Below are 23062 nucleotides of genomic sequence, written 5' to 3'. Positions count from 1 at the left end.
GGTGCGGGGAGCAGAGACCTGCCCCCCGCAGTCCGGGGGTCGCGGCGGGAGGAAGGGGTGCTGGGCGGGGACTGTCGCCACAGGCTCTGGCCATTTCAAACGCTGGGCGAAAAGAAAACGTGCGCAAAGCTTTGTTGTTTTTAAGTACGGTTTTTGCGAAAACAGGGCTCGAGCAGGAAGGTGATGGCAGGCACGTCCTGCCTTTTCTCGCTAGCACCTGCTTTTTCCTTGTGCTTCGGGTCCTGCGTGCAGCTAGGGCCTGGGAGGGCGCGGGGCAAGTCTCCCGGCTACCGTTTGCACGTTAATTCACTCTGCCTTTTGGGGGTTGCATTTGAGTTCTCTTTCCCTATCAGCTAGGCGGTTACCAAGACGTTGTTGTGTATCCCTGGCAGCAGAGAAGCATGCAAACGTTTTGATCTTGTGGTTTCCGATACCTCGGGCTAGAGAATCTTGAAAATGTAGTGAACCGATGTATATCTGCCATCCATTAAAGCAAACTTCATTCTTCTCCTTTGTTTCTGAACCTAGAAACAGGAAAATGCTACTGTTGGAGGGTTTCACGTAAACCGTCATACCTTATTGGCATAAAGGAAAATAGCATATTTTTCAAGAGTGCAGTCATTGTTTTGTGTCTGCAGTGTCGATATTAAGAAGCAATTTTTGAGATCTGACCATACTTATCAGCTCATTTGTTTTTTTTAATAATCAGTGTTTCGTTGTTTTTTTGTTTATTTTGTTTTGGTAACACACTTCCCTACTCTTATTTTCTACCTGGCCTACAAAAAATCCTAAAGGAAGAAGGGAATGAAAATATAAAAGAACCGAGTTACCACAGTAGTGGATTTGAAGTCAGTGAAGCAGCCATTCCTTGCTGCAGATATATGTGCTTACTTTATCCTCTCTAATTGGCTTCGCTTAAGACAGTCACCCTGAGTTTAGTTTACTTAGCCTGTGTAGACACAGTGACACTCACTGAATAAAGTTGAAGTTTCCTTGCCACCGTCTCGTTCCAAGCCGTTTCCATTCCAATATTGCATATTTCCTGGAACTTCCTTTTCTACCTCAGTTTTCTTTCTCTCTCAGCCCACTGTGATTCAGATACCTTTTCCTGTCCACTGAAATTGTTCAAGCACATTTCCTGATTGCCAAATTCAGGGAATTCTATCTGATCTTTATTTTTCTTTGGCATCTTCTCAAAGTTTTTGTGATGCTGCTCCCATATTCTGTTGTTCCGACTTCCTTTCCAGTATTCTTGCTGACTCGTCTTCTTTTCTTCCCCTTTAAATGCTAGTGGTTCTGGCTTTGTCCCTCTTCTCATTCACAGTAGTAGTCCTTAACTTTTCTAGGGTTACGGTCCCCTCTGAGGATCTTTATGGAAGCTAAAGATCCTCTTTCTAGAAAAATACACATAAGCACTGATGATTAAAATAATTGCCTACCTTTGGATGTACAGACCACAGGATAAGAACTCTTTCCCATACTCTGTTTTGTCAGTGATTTCATCCATTCCTTTTTTCAGCAGTTCCCATGATACTAGTGATTCCTCAGACTGGATCTCCAGCGTATACCCCCAGTGCAGGGCTCCCATGTGGGAACCATTGTGAATGGCAGTCCTTAGTTGCACTCTGCATAGCTAGTGTGGCCGTAGACTACCTGCTTGCAGCTTTAACCTCAGTGCCTCAGCAGCAACCTCACACCCAACACGTCTGAGGAACTCCTTGTCCTTTCTCCCAACCTGCTCACCTTCCTGCCTTCCTTACCTTGGTGAGTGGTACTATCCATCTAGTTACCCAAACCAGAAGTCTGGAAGCCATCAACAGTTTCTCCTTTTAACACCTTGACCAATTACCGATCGTGATCTCGCATTTCCGTCGCCATACAAAACTGTCTCAGCCATGACCTGCATCCCCTTCCTGTTGCTGCCTCCTAGATTCGGGTCCTCATTTATCTCCTTGGTTACTGTTGGAAGGAACATTTATCTGTTGGACCACTGCAGTCAGCTCTCTGTGTTGATCTTTGCTTCTTCAGTATTCCAATCCTGCCACTATCTCAAAACTGCCACAGTGATTTTTCCGATCATGTAACTTTAAAAAGCATTTTAATAACTTCTCTAGAATAAAGACCCGGCTTTTTAATATGACAAATCATGGTCGCCCATGACCTGACTGCTCCTTACTTTTTGTTTTATCATAGCCAAGCCTTGTTTTGCTCCCTTTGCTTCAGCCTTATCAAACCCCTTGCTGTTCCTGGCATAAGTGAATTCCCAGATCCCTCTTTCCCTATCAGCCAGGCGATTGCCAAGACTTTATTGTGTATCCCTGGCAACAGAGAACCACACAAACGTTTTGATCTTGTGGTTTCTGATACCTCGGGCTAGAGAATCTTGAAAATGTAGTGAACTGATACATATCTGCCATCCATTAAAACAAACTTTATTCTTCTCCTTTGTTTCTGAACCTAGAAACAGGAAAATGCTACTGTTGTAGGGTTTCAAGCAAACTGTCATATCTTGTTGGCATAATGGAAAATAGCATATTTTTCAAAAGTGTGTGCATAAATGTATGCCAGGAACAGCAAGTGGTTTGATAAGGCTGAAGCAAAGTTTTGATACAGTCCATGCCTCTGTATCTTTGCTGATGATGCTCTACTGCCGAGAATATCCTCATACCTTTTATTCATCTTTCAGGATGGGCCTGCCCAAGTCCCAACACTGGATCATCCTCTCACTAAAATCTTTCTCTGCCTCCTTTCCCACGAATCTGTGCTATCCTACCCCATGAAAAATAGCTAATCCTACCTCTCTACTTTGTACCTGTACCAGTTTAGGCATCAGTTGTTCATACACACACACACACACACACACACGCGCGCGCGCGCGCGCGTGCGCACATGTGCGCGCACAAGTGTTTATGTATGTCTGGTTCTCTGCAGATTGCAGAGACCTTGAGAACAAGGACGTTTTCATTTTAACATTCCTCGCCAATGTCTTACACTTAACTGGTGTTCAGATAGTTTGAATAGTCACTATTTGATTTTTGAATTAGTTGGTTACTTGTTACTTAAAGAGGCTTATTATTTTTTTGGTTAGGACTTTGAATTTGTTGTTCTGTGTAAGCTTGCTTTTCTTAAAACAGTATTCCCCAAAGGTAAGTTTCTCCAGAAGTAAATTTACTCAGATTGTTTGTTCTCTGTTGGTTCCCTAACTTACAGGAAAGTGCACAGCACCAGGTTGTCATATGTTGCTCAAGAACAGTGAACACAATCTGTTTTCCTCAACAGGGCCCCACTGGGGATTTTCCTGAATAGCATCCATTTTTCTTTAATCTTCACGTATGTCTTATCTCCTTGACTACATTTAAAAACTCAGAAACATTAGGATTGGATCTTTAACTGTTTGTTCTTGCCCAGTGATTTTTTTCGTCTAGGTACTTGATATGTTGAATAAATTATTTTAGCATATCACATAAGCATTGTTTGCAGGTTAGGATACTGTTGCACTTTATATATCTAGAAAGCATTTTATCTTAGCTTAAATATCGGTGAGAAAACTAAAGTTAGCCTCTACTGTTTTACAGTATTTGTGCAGAATGTCATCAGATGAGAAATATTCAGGTCCAGTGGTGCAAAATGAATCCAATCAAGGCAGTTCTGTCTCTTCAGATCTTCAGGTAGGAAGAAATGTCTAAATTTGTGATGACTTTTTAATTGTAAGCACGTGATAAAATAAGGGAAAAGTAGAAATATGTTTTTCATTTATTCCATTTACAAGGGAGTTTTTCAACTTACAATAACGTCCAACTTTGGGAATTATTTTACAGATTTTGGGAGGTACTTTACTTTGTTTTAACCTTTCAAAAATAGTCATGAGTTCTTCAAGTACTCTTTATACAAAGGTTTCAAACAACAGTGAGAGGCAAAGCTACCTCTCATGAATGCTACTTTCACTTTTAAAGCAAATTATAATAGTAAACCATTCAGAGTTCTAGAGCTCAACATTCCCTTGCATTCTGCTTGTGAGGTTTGGTCTCTGTTGCTACAACATTCAGAAAAATCTGGTGTCCAGGACCTGATACTAACAGATAAAATGGATCAGTGGTATGATGTTCACATGAAATGTTTTAAATTTCTCTTTTTTCTAAATATTTTTTCTGAAATATAAAATCAGATTTTAAGTGAGAGAATAATGGCATGGTTTATCTTAAGTTTTATAGTTATGTCACTTAAGAGGGCAAAGCTGGACATTCCATTTATGTCTAAGTAAATTATTGACACTGTGTAATATGAGAAAAACTTTAAGAAAATAGTTTACGAAACAAATGTGTTCCTTTAATTGAAATTATGAATTTTGAAATTGTAAAGTTATTGGAAAAATATCTGAATACTTACTAGGATAAAAGTAAGTATTGTGACATAGAAGTTTCACCCTAGTCTTCCCTGTTGATGGCACCTTTTCCACATAGTGCTGTCTTTTTGGTGATAGTACTTTTCTGCACCCTTCTTCTCTGCCTTATCCAAATTTTAAGAAAGAATTGGTTAACTCATTTATACTAAAACGTAAATATCTTGTCAGTCTTAAGTTGGCATTTTGTCCAGAGACAAAACTTCAAATCAAAAGAGTAAAACTCTAGAGTGTGATTTAAAGAAAGATGGGGGGGACACCTCCTAGACCTACCAGAAGTTATTTTCCTGCTTGTCATGTCAGCCTAACTGAGAGTTGATTTGTAAGCCTCAACTTAGGACCCTGCTGGCTCTTGGACTACGGTCAAAGCCCACCCATATTCCCTACGGATACAGTGTTATTATTTTTGTGTTGCACTACTGGAAACATTTCAGAATACAAAGACAATCCTAAAATAACAAAATAGACATACACTTTTACATGTGTGGTAAATGGGTAAATCCAAACATTTACTACAAAAGCCCCTCAAAATTCAATATTCCTCTTAAGGGATTTTTGTTACTCTCTCAGTTATGCAAATGCACCAGGAGATGGTAAATACTGAGGGATGGACAGCATCCGTGGTGCTTCCATACTGATAACCTCTTCTAATGCAACTCTAAACTCTACCAAGTTGCCCTAACTCTAAATAATGGTCGAGGGATAGGTGGAGCTATATCTTAGTGTCATATCAATCCACCTATTGGAGGGGAGAGGGGACAAAATTACAAGTTTTAGTTGTTACACTAGGATTCTCAGGTATCTTAAGACAGGTTATCTCTGACAGCTAAGAAAGGCAAAATTATTTATTTTGATTCTTAATTTTAGAATAACTTATTTGGTCTGTATCTACACATATGAAACTATAAAACAGTCATTTAAATAACTTATTTGTAGGCCGGGCTCAGTGGCTCAGCCTGTAATCCCAGCACTTTGGGAGGCTGAGGTGAGTGGATTACCTGAGCCCGGGAGTTCGAGACTGACCTGGGCAACTTGGCAAGAACTCGTCTCTACAATAACTAGAAAATTAGCTGGGCGTGGTAGCGTGCTCCCGTAGTTCTGGCTACTTCGAAGGCTGAGGCAGAAGGATCGCTGGAACCCAGCAGGTCAATGCTGGGGTGGCTGTGAGTGTGCCACTGCACTCCAGCCTGGGCAACAGAGTGAGACTCCAACTAAAAATAAATAAATAAATAACTGATTTAAAAATCTGTTTTTAAAATAAGTTAGAATATATGATCACTGAATACTATTGATATATATCTATTTATCTCCCCTTTAAATATGTTTGGATCCTTTTTTTTTTGCCCTCTTTTTTCTGATCCATAACAGAAGTCAGACTAGGGAAGCCACAAGTTAAAGCCACTGACTTCCATGTCCCCCTCTTTTCCTACAGGCTGCAGGTGGTAATAGGCTAACTGAATAAGCTGAGCTACTTTGGCTAAATCTAGTTGTAATTGCCACTGGAGGGAGGAAACTCCAAAACATTTATGGACCTTAGTATAAGATAGGTATCGTGTTAGTCTGCTAGCAGTGCCATAACAAAATACTGTAGATTTGAGAGCTTAAACAGTAGATATTTGCTTTTCTCACACTTCTGAAGTCCCAGATCAAGGTCTGTATTCCCCCATGGATACAGTGTTATTATTTTGTGTTGCACTACTGGAAACATTTCAGAATACATAGACAATCCTAAAATAACAAAATAGACATACACTTTTACATGTGTGGTAAATGTGTAAATCCAAACATTTACTACAAAAGACCCTCATAATTCAATATTCCTCTTAAGGGATTTTTGTTACTCTCTCAGTTACAATAGTTTCTGGTGAGGGTTCTTTTCCTGCCTCGGGAACAGCTGCCTTCTTGCTGGTCCTCACATGGCCTTTCCTCAGTGCAGTGTGTGTGTATGGGAGGAGAGAGGGTGCCAGCTCTCTGATGTCTCTTCTTATGAGGGCATGAATCCTGTTGGGTCAAGGCCCCAGCTGATGACCTTATTTAACCTTCATTACTTCCTTAGAGGCCCAATCTCCAAATTCAACCATACTGGCTGGTAGGGTTTCAACATATGAATTTTGAGGAGACACAAATATTCAGTCCACAACAGCCATGGTTTTATATATTCTTAGTCAAAATCAAAAGTTTACTTTGGCTCTTTGGAAAGTACAATAGTCAGAGTGTTATTTTGGCTACTTCAACAGAAACCCAATAAGAGTGGCTTAAGCAAGTGCCTTAAAGTTTGATTCTCTCTCTAGTCTTGAGGTCTTCAGAGGACTTTGTCCCTTCTCCGTTGCTCTGCCGTAGGTTGAGGTATTGACCATGTTTGCATTGTCATGTGCTGGTGCACTACCACCGCTAGCCCTACACAGTAAGAGGGGTGTAGAAGGCAAGCAGCTTTCTCCTTAAGGACTTCAGTTGAAGTTGGGCTCATCATTTCTATTCATATTTCATAGACCAGGGCTCTTGGCCATGCCTAGCTGCAAAGGAGACTGGGAAATGTAGCTGGATGGACATTTACCCAGGTCAAACCCCAGGGTTTTATTTATTAACTTCAGAAATAAAAAGAAAATGGATTCTGCAGGACCATTTGCAGTCTCCATGCACTTGACATTTTATATAGTTATTAGTTTATTAATCAACTAATAAGGTATATAGGAACCAGTTATCAAACTTTTGAGAATTTCCTCTTATTTTAATAACTGGAAAACTGATATGGTTCAGGAAGCGTATTTTTAAAATTTAAGAGATTTTAAATCTATTTAAATAATTATAGTTAATTGTGTCATACAAAAATTAAAAGTTGTATTATGATATATGATAGTCAAAATGATTTTTTTCTAATAAGAGCTTTCTGCCTCAGTAATAACCATCACGTGAAATAATGACTTTTATTTGCTATCAGGAGGAAATGTAAGTTTAAAATTCAGACATTTATTCTCATGAGAGGACATCATTAATAAAAACAGCTGATTATAGCAAAATGAAGGGGATTCTGGTGATTGAATGTTCTAAAGTGTCTCTCTTTGGTATATCTATTTGTGTTTCACTTCTGTCATTAGCCTCAAAATATATAAAAATCAACATTTGCTATGCCTAATATTACTGCATATAAGAGTTTGCGTTAAATATATAAATCAAGGTTGAAATGCAAGCCAGGTCACTCTTGTACGTTTAATTGTCCTAAAGATTAGTAGTTTTCAGACATAATGACAGGAAAATCCCTTTCTGCAAACAATTTAATTTAACATTTTAATATAAAAATCAGATTAAAACAGAACTGTAGTTGTATAGCTTTTTTGTGTAATATCAAATATGTGACATTTACTTCTCAATAAGTTAGTTAACATAAACAGTGTAGCTACCTTGAAAACTGTTGTTTGAAATTGGGGATAATGGAAGGCCAGTGCAATTTTATAAGCCAAGTATCTAATTGGCTTCTGTGTTTTGTTGAGTTTACATAATATCAAGAACATTCTGAAAATGGTAGCTTTTTAATAGAGTGTCTCATCTTCAGTTAAACTGATCTGAAGCGTAAAAGAATAAGTGATAAAAAATTTTTGATTCACTGTTGAGTCACCATGGAATCTATCACCTCTTCACTTTTAATCAGAAATGTCAAAATCACACAAGAAGCACTCAGAAGACTCAAGATTGGAATAAGTGCTAAGACTTTTTGTACTGTGAGAAGCATGTGGCTTTGTTATGGTAATTGAATGTATTAAAAACAGAAGAATTGTATCTGTTACAGTGCCAATTACTGGTTTCTCATAGGTGGAGTGCGAAGAACTACCTCGCTGTGCGATAGTGACTGACCCCGGTGCTTCCCTGTCGTCTCATCCCAAGGGAGAAGTGGGGCCAGAGGCTAGAGGTCCTGCTGCAGGCGATGCTGTTCTTCAGAATCCAGGTCATACATGTTTTTCAAGATATCTCTTAATTTAAGATATCATTGAGTTTATTAATGATACTGACTTATGATAGTGAAAATGGCTCTCTGGATCAATGATTCTTCTCACGCATAGGTGTATGTCAGTACCATCTGGGATAATTTTGTGCACTTTAATGAGTTATTCTTGGCTCTTATCTGATAGCTGGATTTTTCTTTGATTGTCATTTGACTCTTACTTTTATAGTTAATAAAATTAAAGCAATCCCATAGCAATTGCATATATATATAATTTTTTTTTTTTTAGTTTAGAGTCTCACTCTGTTGCCTAAGTTGGAGTGCAGTGGTACAATCACAGCTCACCATAGCCTCGAATTCCTGGGCTCAGACAATGTTCTCTCCTCAGCCTCTCAAGTAGCCAAGACTACAGGTACATGCCACCATACTCGGCTAATTATTTGATTTTTTGTAGAGGTAAGGCCTCACTATGTTGCCCAGGCTGGTCTTGAACTCCTGGACTCAAACAGTCCTCCTGCCTCATTCTTAAGTCCTGGGATTACAGGCGTGAGCCACCACACCTGGCCACAATCTCATTTTTTTTAGTGGAGTATGTTGCATCTCAGTACTTGTTCCAGTGATTTTATGCCAGGATTATCTTGAAAACTAATGTCCAAGCCCAAAATGACAGATGGTCCATAGGTAGCCCTCAAAGTCCGTTCACTTAGTTTTTGAACTACATGCTGGTACTTTGTCACATTGTTACATATGGGCATGGAGGACTGTTGGATTATCATCACAAGGGAGAACCATTTGTGGACCACGCTAGCAACAGAACTGAGAGCTAGTAGAAAACAGAGTGTGTTTTAATAAATGAGTGGAAGATGGAAAAAGAAAGATAAAGCACCTTTTACCACCTTCCTTACTCAGTAATGTACCACATCCCAAACAGCTCACTCTAAATAAGTGCTCTTTCAAAAGGCATGGAAAGCCTTCCTAAATCAACCCTGATCATGAACATTCAGTACAGAATAGGCATATCACCCAGGATTCTTGTCTTTGAAGGCTCCTGACACAGCCTACTCAGTCAAAAGGCTCCTGGACTTCTGGGAAGTCACATCCCTAGTGCTTCTTGTCCCTCACCCTGTGTGGACATGGATTTTTCATTGCTCCTTGGTCTTTGGCCTCCTGCATTGGAACTAGGACTAGAACCTTAAAAATATGTATTTCTTCTAACACTGAAACATTCTAACAGAAAATTTTCTACCCAAATTTTACTGATCTTCAAGAGATGTGAGCCTTGGACAGTCATTCTACAACAGTGATAAGATAGCACGTCCTTTTCCAAGATCTAGTGTCATCCACCCATGCTCCTCGTGCTGTGAATTGAATGCTGTGGTAGGCTAAATTTCACCAAATTATCTTCCACCCATATTTGGTGCATGAGTTGGAGCCTATCAATGATATAGTAAGTCTTTCTCTAGTCTCAGATTTTTTTCTTTCTTCTTGTTCTTTGTCTTACTGTGCCTACATTCCTAACATGTTGTATTTTGTTTGTTCTAAAATCTTGCTTAGACACTGCTACCTTTTAAAACTAGGTATGTGTGATTAGGCATTTTATTTAAGATTGGTTCAGTTCATTTTAAAAAGCTCTCCTTTTGACAGGAAGTAACTCTGTAGTAAGAAACTGCAATGGAAGTTGGAAAAGGATGTGATTTCTGTATGTCAAGTCATTCAAAGACAGAGGGTATGGCTTTTCCTTTACTTGTTTTTATTAACACACAATATTTTGTGGTTTAATGAATATTATCTATGTAGTAAGAGGAATAATCTCAGAATGTTACTTATTGGCAGGAATTCATTTGTTTGTCTGTATTTATTTATTTACTTACTTATTTTGAGGCAAGATCTCTTCTGTTACCCAGGCTGAAATGCAGTGATAAAATCCCAGCTTCTGGGTCCTCAACCTTGTGGCCTCCAGTGATCCTCCCACGTCAGCCTCCCAAGTAGCTGGGAACTATAGGCATGCAATTCCAGCTAATTTTTGTAATTTTGTAGACACCAGGTCTCACTGTGTTGCCATCGCTTGTCCTGAACTCCTGGGCACAAGCAATCCTCCCGCCTCAGCTTCCCAAAGTGCTGGGATTGCAGACACGAACCACTGTGCCTGGTAGCAGGATTTTAAAATGCAGTTTGTTACCAATTTAAGTGGTAATATTTAAAATAATATCATAAGATTTAAAAATAGTACAATTAAGGCAAGTTAAGGCATTATAGTGTGTGGCTTCCCTTCTTAAAACTGCTAAGTTAGAGGGAAAATATTTTAAAAGATTTAATGAGCTATTTGATAGTTTGGCCAATTTAAATATGTTTATAAACCAATGTACTATTTCCCAGCTTTCACGCCACTGTGTACCAATGTAGAGATTTTCATCCTCCCAAAGTGCTGGGATTGCAGGCATGAGCCTCCACACCTGGCTAGATTGCCATTGTTTGATTCATTTAGTAAGGAAGAGGAAAGCTCTTCCATCTTTGTTACTAGGATGCTTATAACAAACGTGAGATATGTGACAAATGATGATGAGTAGTTTCTAAAATGTGTCATAAAATATTATCTTTTCTATTTTGTGCTTTTTAGAGATAGATATCTGTTTCACTTTGGGTCCTGGCTCTCCCCACTTTCCTGTAAATGGGCAAGGGGTGACAATTATATATATAAGTACATACATACACAGAGATGTATATATTTCTCACATGTATATTGAAAGGTAACAGGGTACCTTACAACAGAGAATCTGAAAAACTAAATTAAGGGTATCTTTCTACTTATATTGTTGAATTTTAGAAGTGTTAAGATCCAGCCCAGTGTTAAACATATAAAACAACAGTAACCTATATACAACCACTCTGATTTGGTCCGTTACTTAATGCTTTTTAAACCTCAGTTTCTTCAATGAAATGGAGATAATAATACCTATTTTTTAGGGTAGCCTGTGTCATGAGAGCTGATGTTTATAACATTTTTATTACAGAAATATACAGCCCTTTATTAGTAGAGATCTGATGTGGATGATGATTGTTTTAGCTTGGGCTGCACCTGGATATATGAAGCATCCTTATTTGAAATAGAGGCCATTTGTTGGGGAGAATGGGGGTTTGGATTGTAGGAGAGTTCTCATGCCTAAGTGGGTGAGTCCTAAATCAGTGGACGGTCCTGAAATTAAAAAGAGCCAGATTAAGGAACGCCTGAAAGGTGATTTGTCTGCATTTTCCTCAGCCTCCCTAGGCAGCGGCCTCTTTTAGCCTTCCGGTATGATTCCTTACCAATTTGGGTAACTTCTAATTCGACTTGACTGCTACAACTTTTCTTTTATTCTAGGGTCATCACCGGTGCTGTCACCAAGGAGGTCTTCTCACCCAGTCATGGACTTTTTCAGTTCATACTTTTTTGCTGACTCTTTCTCACCAGCAACTAATTCTAGTCATACAGAGGCCCATAAAATTATTGTGAGCGATTTTCTTGTTTCTGATGAAAACCTTCACAAGATGGAAAATGTACTTGATCTTTGGAGTTTGGATCTTAAGGTATTGCAGTTGTTCAAATAGGAGTATCTTTCTGATTATATTGAATTTTAGAAGTGTTAAGACCCAGCTGAGTGTTAAACATATAAAGCAACAGTGGCCTATATACAACCACTGTAATTTGGTCAGTTAATGCTTTTTAAACCTCAGTTTCTTCGTTAAAATGGAGATAATAATACCGATTTTTTAGGGCAGCATGTGTCACGAGGTCTGATCTCTTTGTTCAGTTGCAATTGTTGAATATATAGCATAATAGTTTGACTCTTGATTGCACTGTTTATTCTTCTTTTCTTTGAATTCAGAATCTTTCTTTAACTTTTTGTTTCTGGAGACAGTGTTTTAAATCTGTGCTTCTCTATCCTTAATGCACACATGAATCACCTGGGAATCCTGTTAAACTTCAGTTTCGTACTCAGAAGTTCTTGGACAGGGCCCAAGAATATGCATTTCTAACATATTCCCATGTGACGCTCCCATGTGCTGCTACTGATTCAGAACCCATACTTTGAATTGCCAGATTTTAAATAGTTGCTGGCATAGCTCTGCATGTTCCACTGAATTTCGTCGGTGTTTTGAAAGGCTCAGCCCCTGTGTGACTAATATTGAGACTTTAGCATTAGTTATGACTAATGGAAATGTTTCTCCCTTAGTGAAACAAAACATCCAACTTTAGCTATGTATATTCACTTTGTATTCACTTTTGCAGCAATTGTGATGAGTAACTGATCAATCTATGAAGTTTTATTTTTATTTTGGTGATTTTAGTGACCCCAAGTAAAACAAAATATTGCACTAATGGCAAGGTTTTTTTTTTTGTTGTTGTTGTTGTTTTTTGCTATTTCTTCAAAAACTGGAGAAAATAGCAACTTTTCTGAAACATATAGTTTGAGAAAACCAAGTTGAGTATGCACATACATGGAGAAAGTATGTCATGTGAGTTCTGTGGCATTTATATTTTTCTGTTATTTGGAACCTTACTTTCTAGAAATAATCTTCTAGCATAGTTTTTACCATTTTCCCCTCATGGGACAGGTTTCATACTTAGAATAGTGTAAATTCATTGGAGTAGTGTACCAACAACCATTTAATTGTTCTGTGGTTCATTAACTTGTTATCCAGTTTTTTGGTAACAGTTGATTTTTTGATCCATGCCAGTCAGTAGGATGGAAAGACTTAGCCATCTGTTGGAAGGTAACCATTGTGATAAATAGTTTGAAGAAGAAGACATCAGTTCCCATGATCTCCACTGTCATCCTATCTAAATAACTTACCGGTGGGTATGGTCCAGCCCAGGCCATGCTCCTGTGTCTCCTTTTTTCATATGACCTTAAATTAAAGTCTTTGAATAAACAAAGGAACGTGATGAATGAGACCTGAAGTTTTTTTTAATGACAACAAGATTTCATACAAAATTACTTAAATCAAGAAAAAATGGATTTTCCTATTATGGTGAATGTGAACTATGAAGAACCATGACTGTTGAACCTACACATACTTCTCATTGGTTTGTTCTGATTCTTTTAGTGGCTCTTGTGTTGATTGCACGTTCTTTTTTTTGTTTTGCTTTTTTTGAGTTGGATTCTCATTTTGTTTTTTTAATGTTTCTTAATTTCAGTATAGTTTGAAGGAATAATATTAAGAAACAACCTACTTAATTGTCACTATATTTATTTTTCAGACAAACATCATATCTGAACTAAGTAAATGGAGACTTAATTTTATTGACTGGCACCGAATGGAAATGAAAAAAGAGAATGAAAAACATGCAGCATATGTAAAACAACTGAACACCCAGATTAATGACTTGAAAGAGCTACAGAAAACCTTTGGAATCTCCATTGGGAGAAAAGATGAGGTCTTCTTTTTTATATCGCTTTTTAACTGAGAATCAGAAAATGTCTTGCTAGATAATAAATTCCAAGAGCTAAAGATGACTTAGCTCAGACAAGATACAAAGGGACAATCACCTCAAAACTGATAGAAAAATAAATTTATAGCAATAGGGTTTATTCTTCCTAGTACATATGTCAGTTTAATGTCATTTTATCTTCCCCATTGACTTTGGTGTTCTTGATGTAACATTAAGCATATATGTTTTTGCATACATATATCAAAGCATCACCTTGTACTCCATAAATGTTTAAAACTATGATTTGTCAATTAAAAAACTTTTAAGAGTGTATGCTAAATGTAGGTATGCTAGTTTTTACTTCTTTTTCTTCCCAACTGGCCTTAAGAGAACATCAAGGATCTAGCAGTTATCCATATTTTAAACCACTCCCCTGGGGTCATTTTAAGCATCTCAATTTTTTTTTTTTTTTTGAAGTGGAGTCTTGCTACGTTGCCTAGAGCAGTGGCTATTCATAGGTACAGTCATAACATAGGGCAGCCTCACACTCCTGGGTTTAAGTGATCCTGCTTCTGCCTCCCCTGTACCTGAGATTACAGTTGTGCATGACCACACTCATCTTAAGCATCTTAGATTCTATCTGTGCTAGGTCTTTCTACATTGGCAAAGTCGTTCTTCATTTTATTGACAAACACAGAAAACACTTCGTTTCACTTTATACTAGCTTCATGAGAACTTGAGGGTGACCAGTCATGGTGGTTCATGCCAGTAATCACAACATTTTGGGAAGCCAAGACAAGTGGACTGCTTGAGCCTAGGAGTTCAAGACCAGCCTAAGCAACATATTGAGATTTCATTTCTATAAAAAAAAAAATTAGCCAGGTTTGGTGGCGCTTGCTTGTAGTCCCAGTACTCAGAAGGCTGAAACAGAAGGATCATCTGAGCCCAGGAGATTGAGGCTGCAGCAGTGAGCTGTGGACATGCACTCCGGCCTGGGCAACAGAGTGAGACCCCATCTCAAAAAAACAACTTGGGAAAAAAAAAAACAACAACTTGAGAGTAAGGTTCAGGTCTCTACTAATTTTTTGCCTCCCGGCAGTGCTTGGAACAAAGCAGGTGGGCAACAAATCCGTGTCCCATCCCTCTTCCTGCCCTCCTCCCTGCAGATATGGATAGGAAGGTGGCAGCTTTTGAAGAAAAGCACTCGGGGCAGATACTTCAGCTGCTTGTCTGCAGAAACAGTGCTCAGGTGTTCTAATGAACCAATTAGACATGACTTTTTAAAAATGCATACATATATAAAAATATATAAAATCGAACATTTTATGTAGTTTGCTTTTTTGAAACAATGGATTCTGATGGCAATCATTTTCTCTATTATACTCACAATTCTGTTTTAAGGTTTTTAAATATTTTAAATTAATTTTTTTATTTTGAAGTATCACACACAAAAAGTGTCGATAACATGTTCAGTTTATGAAAATGAGTAAAGTGAATAGACAGGTACTGCCATTCACTAATAAAATATTATGAATATCTTAGAATGCTTGCCTTTTCCTCTTTTGAAATTATTTAAAGATCAAGTATAAATGTCTCTTGGTAAATGTGCCCAATTTACAAAACCTCTTTTTAATGTGGCCATTTTTTGAAATTTACTGCAGTCACTCATTTCTTTATAAGGGAGATTTTTATCTTAGAATGTAAAAACTTCCAGATTTTTTAAAGAACAAGAGATCACCGAAGAGGTGCCTCAAAATATAACTATTATTTGCTTTTATGAGTTTGCTTAATCTATAAAACCATTGAACAGTAATTGAGGAACTTCCAAGGTAGTAGGGACTACCAAGATATTTAAAACCTGGCCTTGCCCCCAAGACTAATGAATAAAGACGTGGTATATGTAGTAGAAATTTCAAAGTATAATTTTACCCAAATTAAATGTCAATTACTTAATTTTCATTTACATAAATTTTTTATTGATAGTTACCAAGATACACACATAATAAAAAGTTTCTTTCCTTTTCTGTTCCCCTTCATTAGTTGATATCTAGTCTATTCATGTGGACTTTTTAAAGATACTATAATAACAAGGCTAATTGGATGGATACAGTAGTGATCCATGATCCATGCTATTCTCTCTAGCATTTTTTATGTATGAGAAAATTACATATTGCTGTTATTGTGATATCATGCTAATTGAGTTAATTGCTATTTACAGGTGATTTCCAGCTTGTCCCATGCCATAGGCAAGCAAAAGGAAAAGAAAGAATTGATGAGAAACTTCTTCCACTGGCAGACTGGCCATGTCAAATCCAGGCAGGACGTAAGTATAGAAGCAGAAGATCACTGACAGATAGTAGGCTCCTGAACTCAAGTGAGTTTACGGTCACTTATTACAGCTCTCTTGTTAAAGTCAGAGATTGGTTTTCTAATAAGTCAAAATGAATCTATGATTTAATGTTGCTGTTATTTCAAAGGAATTTGATTTTTTTTTTTTTTTTGAGTTGGAGTCTCACTTTGTCGCCCAAACTGGAGTGCAGTGGCCGCTCCCGGCTACTGCAACCTCAACCTGCTGGGCTCCAGTGATCCTTCCTCCTCAGTCTTCCAAGTAGCTGGAACTACAGATGCGCACTACCATGCCCGGCTAATTTTTTGATTTATTGTAGAGATGAGGTCTTGCCAAGTTGCCCAGGCAGGTCTCGAACTTGTGGGCTCAGGCAATCCACTCACTTCAGCCTCCCAAGGTGTGGCATTACAGGCTGAGCCACCGAGCCTGACTGGAATTTGATTTTGATATAGTTTGAAAAACAGATTGGATAAACATATGAGATAGATATATAATTTGTTGTTTATAGTAGGTTAAAAAAGATTATACCTAAATTACACACACCCTGGTAATAGAACACTTAACAATTGTGCCTCAGATGTGATTATATGGAGAAAGAATTGATAATCTTCAGCATATCATATTCTTCCTATATTTTATACTTTTAAAATACCTGAATATATTTTATTTATAAAGAGGCATTACTATATTCATACATTTAAAAATAGTGTAGACACTGGGCACAGTGGCTTATGCCTATAATCCCAGCACTTTGGGATGCTGAGGTAGGAGAATTGCTTGAACCTAGGTATTCAAGACCAACCTTGGCAATATAGAGAGACCTCATTGCTACAAAAGATTTTTTTAAATAGCTGGGTGCAGTGGTGCACACCGCTTATCCCAGCTACTCGGGAAGCTGAGGTGGAAGGATCGCCTGAGCCCAAGCTGACAAGTCTATGGTGAGCCATCATCATGCCACTGCACTCCAGCCTGGGTGACAGACCCCGACTCAAAATAAAATAAATTGTAATGTAATGCAAAGTAAAGTAAAGTAAAATAAATTAGTGCCCTCCAGTCACTCTCAGTTCTCCTGGTCCTGCTAAATTCACAGCTAAGGTACAAGTGTCAGTTTACTCATTTCCTTTCATTAAAAAAAAAAAAGATCCCCTCCCCCCACTTGATTAGTTGTATAAAGCAATGATGTAGCAGACAGAGCTCGGGCTCTGGAGTCAGGCAAATCTGGCATTCCCCTTCCTACTTGCATGCCCTTCATAGGTTACTTCGCCCCTCCAAGCCTGTTCTCCTATGTGTAAGATGAGAATAATATGGTTACACAGGATTAAATAGTAATATGTGTACACTGACTACCGTGTTATGGTTATTTTTATTACTGCAATATATTTACCAGTCCATTGTTTTTGAGGTTGTATACTACTTTCATTTAGGTTTATGAAGGCAAGCTAGCTGACCATTACTTCCAGAGAAGCTACTGAAGAAAATCTGGAGAGGCTGGCGTGCTGTGGTACAGAAGCAGTAGAAGGAGGTAGTAGAGCAAGTTTGTCAGGCAAAAGCTAAGGAAGTTTGTAGCTAGATTCCCAATGATTATGAAGGCAAAGTTGCTATGGTAAACTTTTTGAATTTTCACTTTCTTTAAGTACAGTAAAAAAGATGGGTAGATTCCCTATTACTTTATAGTTAAACGACTCTTTTAGTCTTTATGTAGCCAATAATAGAGAAAACAAAAATGTTTATCATGGTGTTAACTTAAATAAACTGTGTTCTTATAACATTGTATAAAGCAGTTGTATATAAATTGAATTTATTTTCCTATTGGCTTTTAAAAATAAAATGAGCATTGTTTTCATGGGACTACATTTGGGACCCAAATTGAAATAAAAACCATTCTGAAGAATGCAGTAGGCCTCTTGAAGTCAAATATTAAAAGAAAAAAATATCTCCTCATTATAGCACTATGTTTTTAAGATTAAAATAAATTTCATAATCCAAATAATTTTCTGCAAACAGATGTCCCTATAGGTTTGGCCTTTGGGAAAGTGTGTTGTATCTAAGGTCACTCTGCACTTTAAATCCTGTAGATAGCATTTACTTTTTAAAAATTCTTTTAATATCGCAGGCATTTAGTGATACTTTTTTTTCTGAAGGGGCGAGGGCTATCTGTGACTCCTAATGTATTTTATTTAATATCCTACATAAGAGGTTTATGATAAGAAATGACATGCCTTTTTGTAAAGATGAAAACACTTCAACCATCTTCAATGGAACTGGTTAAAATTCCCCTTGTTTGAGCTCTGACCTTATGGTTAGGAATGAAAATAGTTTGTTGCTGGAGATCATAGAGGTAAGTTGTAACCTTTAAAATAAATTGAATCCCGTAGCAGAAGAGTTAAGTGGCAAACTGTTTTTGGTACTTCACATAAGAATAACCTCCTTATATGTCAATTTTTTTTTTATTTTTTATTATGGTTTTGTGGAGTACAGTTAAGGGTTAGGTGTACAATTACGCTTCATTCAGGCACCCTGTTGATAAGAGATGTTTTCCCATCCCCCGACAGATATTTACTACTGTTAATCCCACTCCCCTCCCCCCCATAGTTTCCCAGTACCGTCAGTCATTTTCTTCTAGTATTGCATTGGATGTTCAAGGTCCATTGTATGAGTGAGAACATGTGATATTCGGATCTTTGTTTCTGTGAGAGGTCACTCAGTATTATAGACTCTAGTTCCATCCAGGTTGCAGCGAAATACATGATTTTGTTCTTTTTTATGGCTGCGTAGTATTCCATCATGCATATGTACCACATTTTTAAAATCCAGTCCTCTTTTGATGGGCAGCATGGTTGTTTCCAGGTTCTTGCTATTGTGAACAATGCTGCGATAAACATACGTGTGCAGGTATCTTTTTTATAGAGTGATTTGTGTTCTTCAGGGTATATTCCCAGTAGGGGGATTGCAGGGTCATATGGAAGGTCAATTTTTAGAGCTTTTAGGAATCGCCACACTGCTTTCCACAGAGGTTGCACTAGTTTACACTCCCACCAACAGTGTAGAAGTGTTCCCTTTTCACCACACCCTCTCCAGCAGCTGTTATTTTTTGAGTTGTTGATAATTGCCATTCTGACTGGAGTTAGGTGGTATCTCAGTGTGGTTTAGATTTGCATCTCCCTGATTAGTGAGGTTGAGCATTTATTCATGTGTTTGTTAGCTGCTCGAATGTCTTCTTTTGTGAAGTGTCTGTTCATATCTTTTGCCCATTTTATAATGGGGTTGTTTGTTTTCTTCTTTTCAGTACGCTTCAGTTCCTTGTAGATCCAGGATGTTAAGCCTTTGTCAGACCTAGAGTTGAGAAATACTTTTTCCCAGTCTGTAGGCTGTCTCCCTGCTCTCTTGATGGTTTCTTTGGCTTTGCAGAAGCTTGTCAGTTTAATAAGGTCCCATTTGTCTATCTTCTCTCTTAAGTCCTGTGGGTTTCGGATTTTGTACAGGAATTGGATGCCAGTTCCGATTTCCATGAGAGTATTTCCTTCCTTTTCTAAGGTTCTTATTGTTTGAGGTTTTACATTTAGATCTCTGATCCATTTGGAGTTAACCTTTGTGCATGGGGATAGATAGGGGTCCTGTTTCAATCTTCTGCATGTGGTCAGCCAATTTTCCCAGCACCATTTACTGAATAGGTTCTCCTCTCCCCATTGGTAGGTGGTGGGGCTTTGTCGAAGATGAGTTGGTTGAGAAATTGAGGTTTTACTTCTGGAATCTCAATTCTGTTCCATTGATCTATATGCCTGTTCCTGTACCAATACTAAGCTGTTTTGATGATTGTAGCTTTATAGTAAAGTTTGAAGTCTGGTATTGTGATACCACCTGCTTTGTTTTTTTTGCTGAGGATTGTTCTGGCTATTCTTGGACGTTTGTGTTTCCATATGAATTCCTGTGTTGTTTTTTCTAGGTCTGAGAAGAATGTTGTTGGTAATTTGAATGGGTATTGCATTGAATTTGTAGATTGCCTTAGGTAAGATGGACATCTTCACAATGTTGATTCTTCCGATCCATGAGCATGGGATATTTTTCCACTTGTTCGCGTCAGCTTTGAGTTCTTTGAGCAGTGTTTTGTAATTTTCATTGTAAAGGTCTTTCACGTCTCTGGTTAGGAAGATGCCAAGGTATTTAATTTTTTTTGTGGCTATTGTGAATGGAATTGTGTTTTTTATTTGGGTTTCTGTTTGTTTATTATTGGTGTAGAGAAATGTGATTGTCTTTTGTACCTTTATTTTGTATCCTGAGACTTTGCCAAATGTTTTTATCAATGTAAGGAGACCTTTGACAGATTCTCTTGGGTTTTCAAGGTACACCATCATATCATCTGCATAGAGAGATAACTTGACTTCCTCTTTTCCTATTTGAATATCTCTGATTGCCTCCTCTTCTCTGATTGCTGTAGCCAGGACTTCCAATACTATGTTGAACAGGAGGGGAGAGAGTGGGCATCCTTGTCTAGTTCCAGTTTTCAGGGGAATTGGTTCCAATTTTTGTTCATTTAGGAGTATGCTGGCTGTGGGTTTCTCATAGATGGCTTTTACTATTTTGAGGTATGTTCCCCGTATGCCTAGATGTTCAAGGGTTTTTATCAAGAAGGGGTGCTGGATTTTATCAAAAGTTTTTTCTGCATCTAGTGATATGATCATGTGGTTTTTGTTTTGACATCTGTTGATGTATTTAATTACATTTATGGTTTTACGAATGTTGCACCAGACTTGCATGCCAGAAATGAAGCCTACTTGGTCACGGTGGATGATTTTTGAAATGTATTGCTGAATCCGGTTTGCTAGGATCTTGTTGAGAATTTTAGCATCTGTGTTCATCAAAGATATTGGCCTGTAGTTCTCTTTCTTTGTTAGATCTTTACCTGGCTTGGGTATCAATGTGATGTTGGCTTCGTAAAATGATTTGGGGAGAGTTCCGTCTTTTTCAATCACCTGGAATACCTTCAGTAGGATTGGTATCAGTTCCTCCTTGAATGTCTTGTAGAATTCTGCTGGAAAACCATCTGGACCAGGGCTTTTTTTGTAGGAAGTTTTCTTATTACGTAGTCGATTTCCTTGATTCTTATTTGTCTATTTAGGGTCTCAATTTCTTCTTGTTCCAACCTAGGTAGGTTGTGTGATGTCAGAAAGTCCTCCATTTCCTTCTGGTTTTCAAGTTTATTTCCATACAAGTGTACGTAGTAGTCTCTAATGATCTTTTGTATTTCTTCAGGGTCAGATGTGACTTCATCTTTTGTGTTTCTGATTATGCTTATTTGGTTTTTTTCTCGTTTTTTCTTGGTCAGTCTAGCTAGGGGACCATCAATCTTGTTTACCCTTTCGAAGAACCAGCTTTTTGTTTCATTGATTTTTTGTATTATGTTTTTGTCTTCTATGTCCTGGATTTGGGCTTTTATTTTGGTGATCTGGATTCTTCTGCTGAAATTAGGGTTTTTGTGGTCTTGCTTTTCCAGCTTCTTTAGGTGGCTTGTTAGGTTGTGAATTTCTCTTCCTTCCATTTTCTTCATGTGTGTTTGTAGGGATATAAATTCCCCTCTTACTACAGCTTTCAGGGCATCCCAGAGATTCTGGTAAGATGTTTCTTCATTTTCATTTGTTTCCAGGTATCTTTTGATCCCTGTTTTGATTTCGTCGTTGACCCAGGAGTTGTTTAGCATCATGCTGTTTAGTGTCCATGTTTTTGTGGGTTTTGGGAGGACTTTGTTGGTGTCAATGTTTATTTTTATTCCACTGTGGTCTGAGAAGGTGTTTGGTAGAATTTCAGTCCTTTTAAATTTGCTTATGCTTGATTTATGGCCGAGTATGTGGTCGATCTTAGAATATGTTCCATTTGGTGATGAGTAGAATGTGTATTCTGTGGTCTTTGGATGGAGTGTTCTGTAGGTATCAATTAAGTCCATTTGATCCAAAGTCACATTGAGGTTCTGGATCTCCTTGCTGATTTTTTGTCCTGATGATCTGTCTAGGTTTGTGAGTGGGGTATTAAAGTCCCCAGTTATGATAGTGGTAGAGTCAATATCTTTCTTTAGTTTTCCAAGAAGTTGCTTTATGAAAGTTGGCGCACCTATGTTGGGTGCATATATGTTTAGGACAGATATTTCTTGTTGATGGATTGAGCCTTTTATCATTATGTATCTTTTTTCATTTTTAATAGCTTGAAGGGTATTTTGTCTGAAATTAAGATCGCTACTCCTCCTTTCTTTTGTATTCCATTCGCCTGAAAGTTTGTTTCCCATCCTCTTAGTTTGAGTCTGTGGGTGTCCTTTCTAGTGAGATGAGTCTCTTGATGGCAATAGATTGTTGTCTGATGATATTTTATCCATTTTGCCATTCTGTGTCTTTTCAGTGGTGCATTTAGTCCGTTCACATTTAGGCTAATAATTGAAATGCAAGAGTTGATCCCTGTCATAAGGTTCTTACAGAGTTGTTCCTGTTTATTTGTTGTCTTTCACTGGGTTTTGGAGTTGGTTCATGTGTGTTTTTAATCTTTTGCCTGTACTCTTGTGAAGAATGCTTTTGTTCTTTTTTCTTTTTCTTCTGTGTTCAGTACTTTCTTAAGTGTTTCTTGTAGAGGTGGTCTGGTGGTAGTGTAGGTTCTTAGGGATTGGATGTCTGGAAAAGATTTCAATTCTCCCTCACTAATGAAGCTTAGTTTGGCTGGGTAGGTTATTCTTGGTTGAAATTGTTTCTCTTTTAGAACTTTGAAGATAGGGCTCCAGGCTCTTCTGGCCTGAAGCATTTCTGTGGATAAATCTGCTGCTATTCTAATTGGTTTTCCCTGGTACGTAGTCTGGCCTTTTTCTCTTGCTGCCTTTAGGATTTTTCCTTTCATAGCTACTTTGTTTAGGCGAATTATTATGTGTCTGGGAGTTGGTCTTCTCGTCTGTTGTCTTGCGGGGTTTCTCTGAATCTCTTGTGTTTGATTTTTTTC

General features: G+C 37.9%; 1 protein-coding gene across 4 annotated transcripts in view; it reads left to right on the top strand.

Annotated features, from left to right (window-relative positions):
• The first annotated feature begins 3582 nt into the window (after window positions 1-3582).
• The window catches only part of LOC103268124 (centrosomal protein POC5-like), a 32686-nt gene continuing 13206 nt past the window's right edge, over window positions 3583-23062 (top strand). The window contains exons 1-6 of one of the 4 annotated variants that reach the window (XM_021716345.1): window positions 3583-3668; window positions 8207-8339; window positions 11695-11900; window positions 13576-13752; window positions 15965-16069; window positions 17518-17870. In XM_021716345.1, coding sequence (XP_021572020.1) covers window positions 3588-3668; window positions 8207-8339; window positions 11695-11900; window positions 13576-13752; window positions 15965-16069; window positions 17518-17565 — 750 coding nt within the window. In that variant the 5' untranslated portion in view covers window positions 3583-3587 and the 3' untranslated portion in view covers window positions 17566-17870. Of the gene's footprint in view, window positions 3669-8206; window positions 8340-8726; window positions 8749-9980; window positions 10063-11694; window positions 11901-13575; window positions 13753-15964; window positions 16070-17517; window positions 17871-23062 lie in introns of those variants that run through there. The other 3 variants (XM_021716344.1, XM_021716346.1, XM_021716347.1) reach the window with 3 other exon arrangements.

The sequence above is a fragment of the Carlito syrichta genome, unplaced genomic scaffold, assembly GCF_000164805.1.
Source record: "Carlito syrichta isolate Samal-C Ts95f unplaced genomic scaffold, Tarsius_syrichta-2.0.1 Scaffold308771, whole genome shotgun sequence".
Taxonomy (NCBI): domain Eukaryota; kingdom Metazoa; phylum Chordata; class Mammalia; order Primates; family Tarsiidae; genus Carlito; species Carlito syrichta.
The sequence above is the reverse complement of the archived record's forward strand: the minus strand, read 5'-3'. Positions and strand labels throughout refer to the sequence as shown.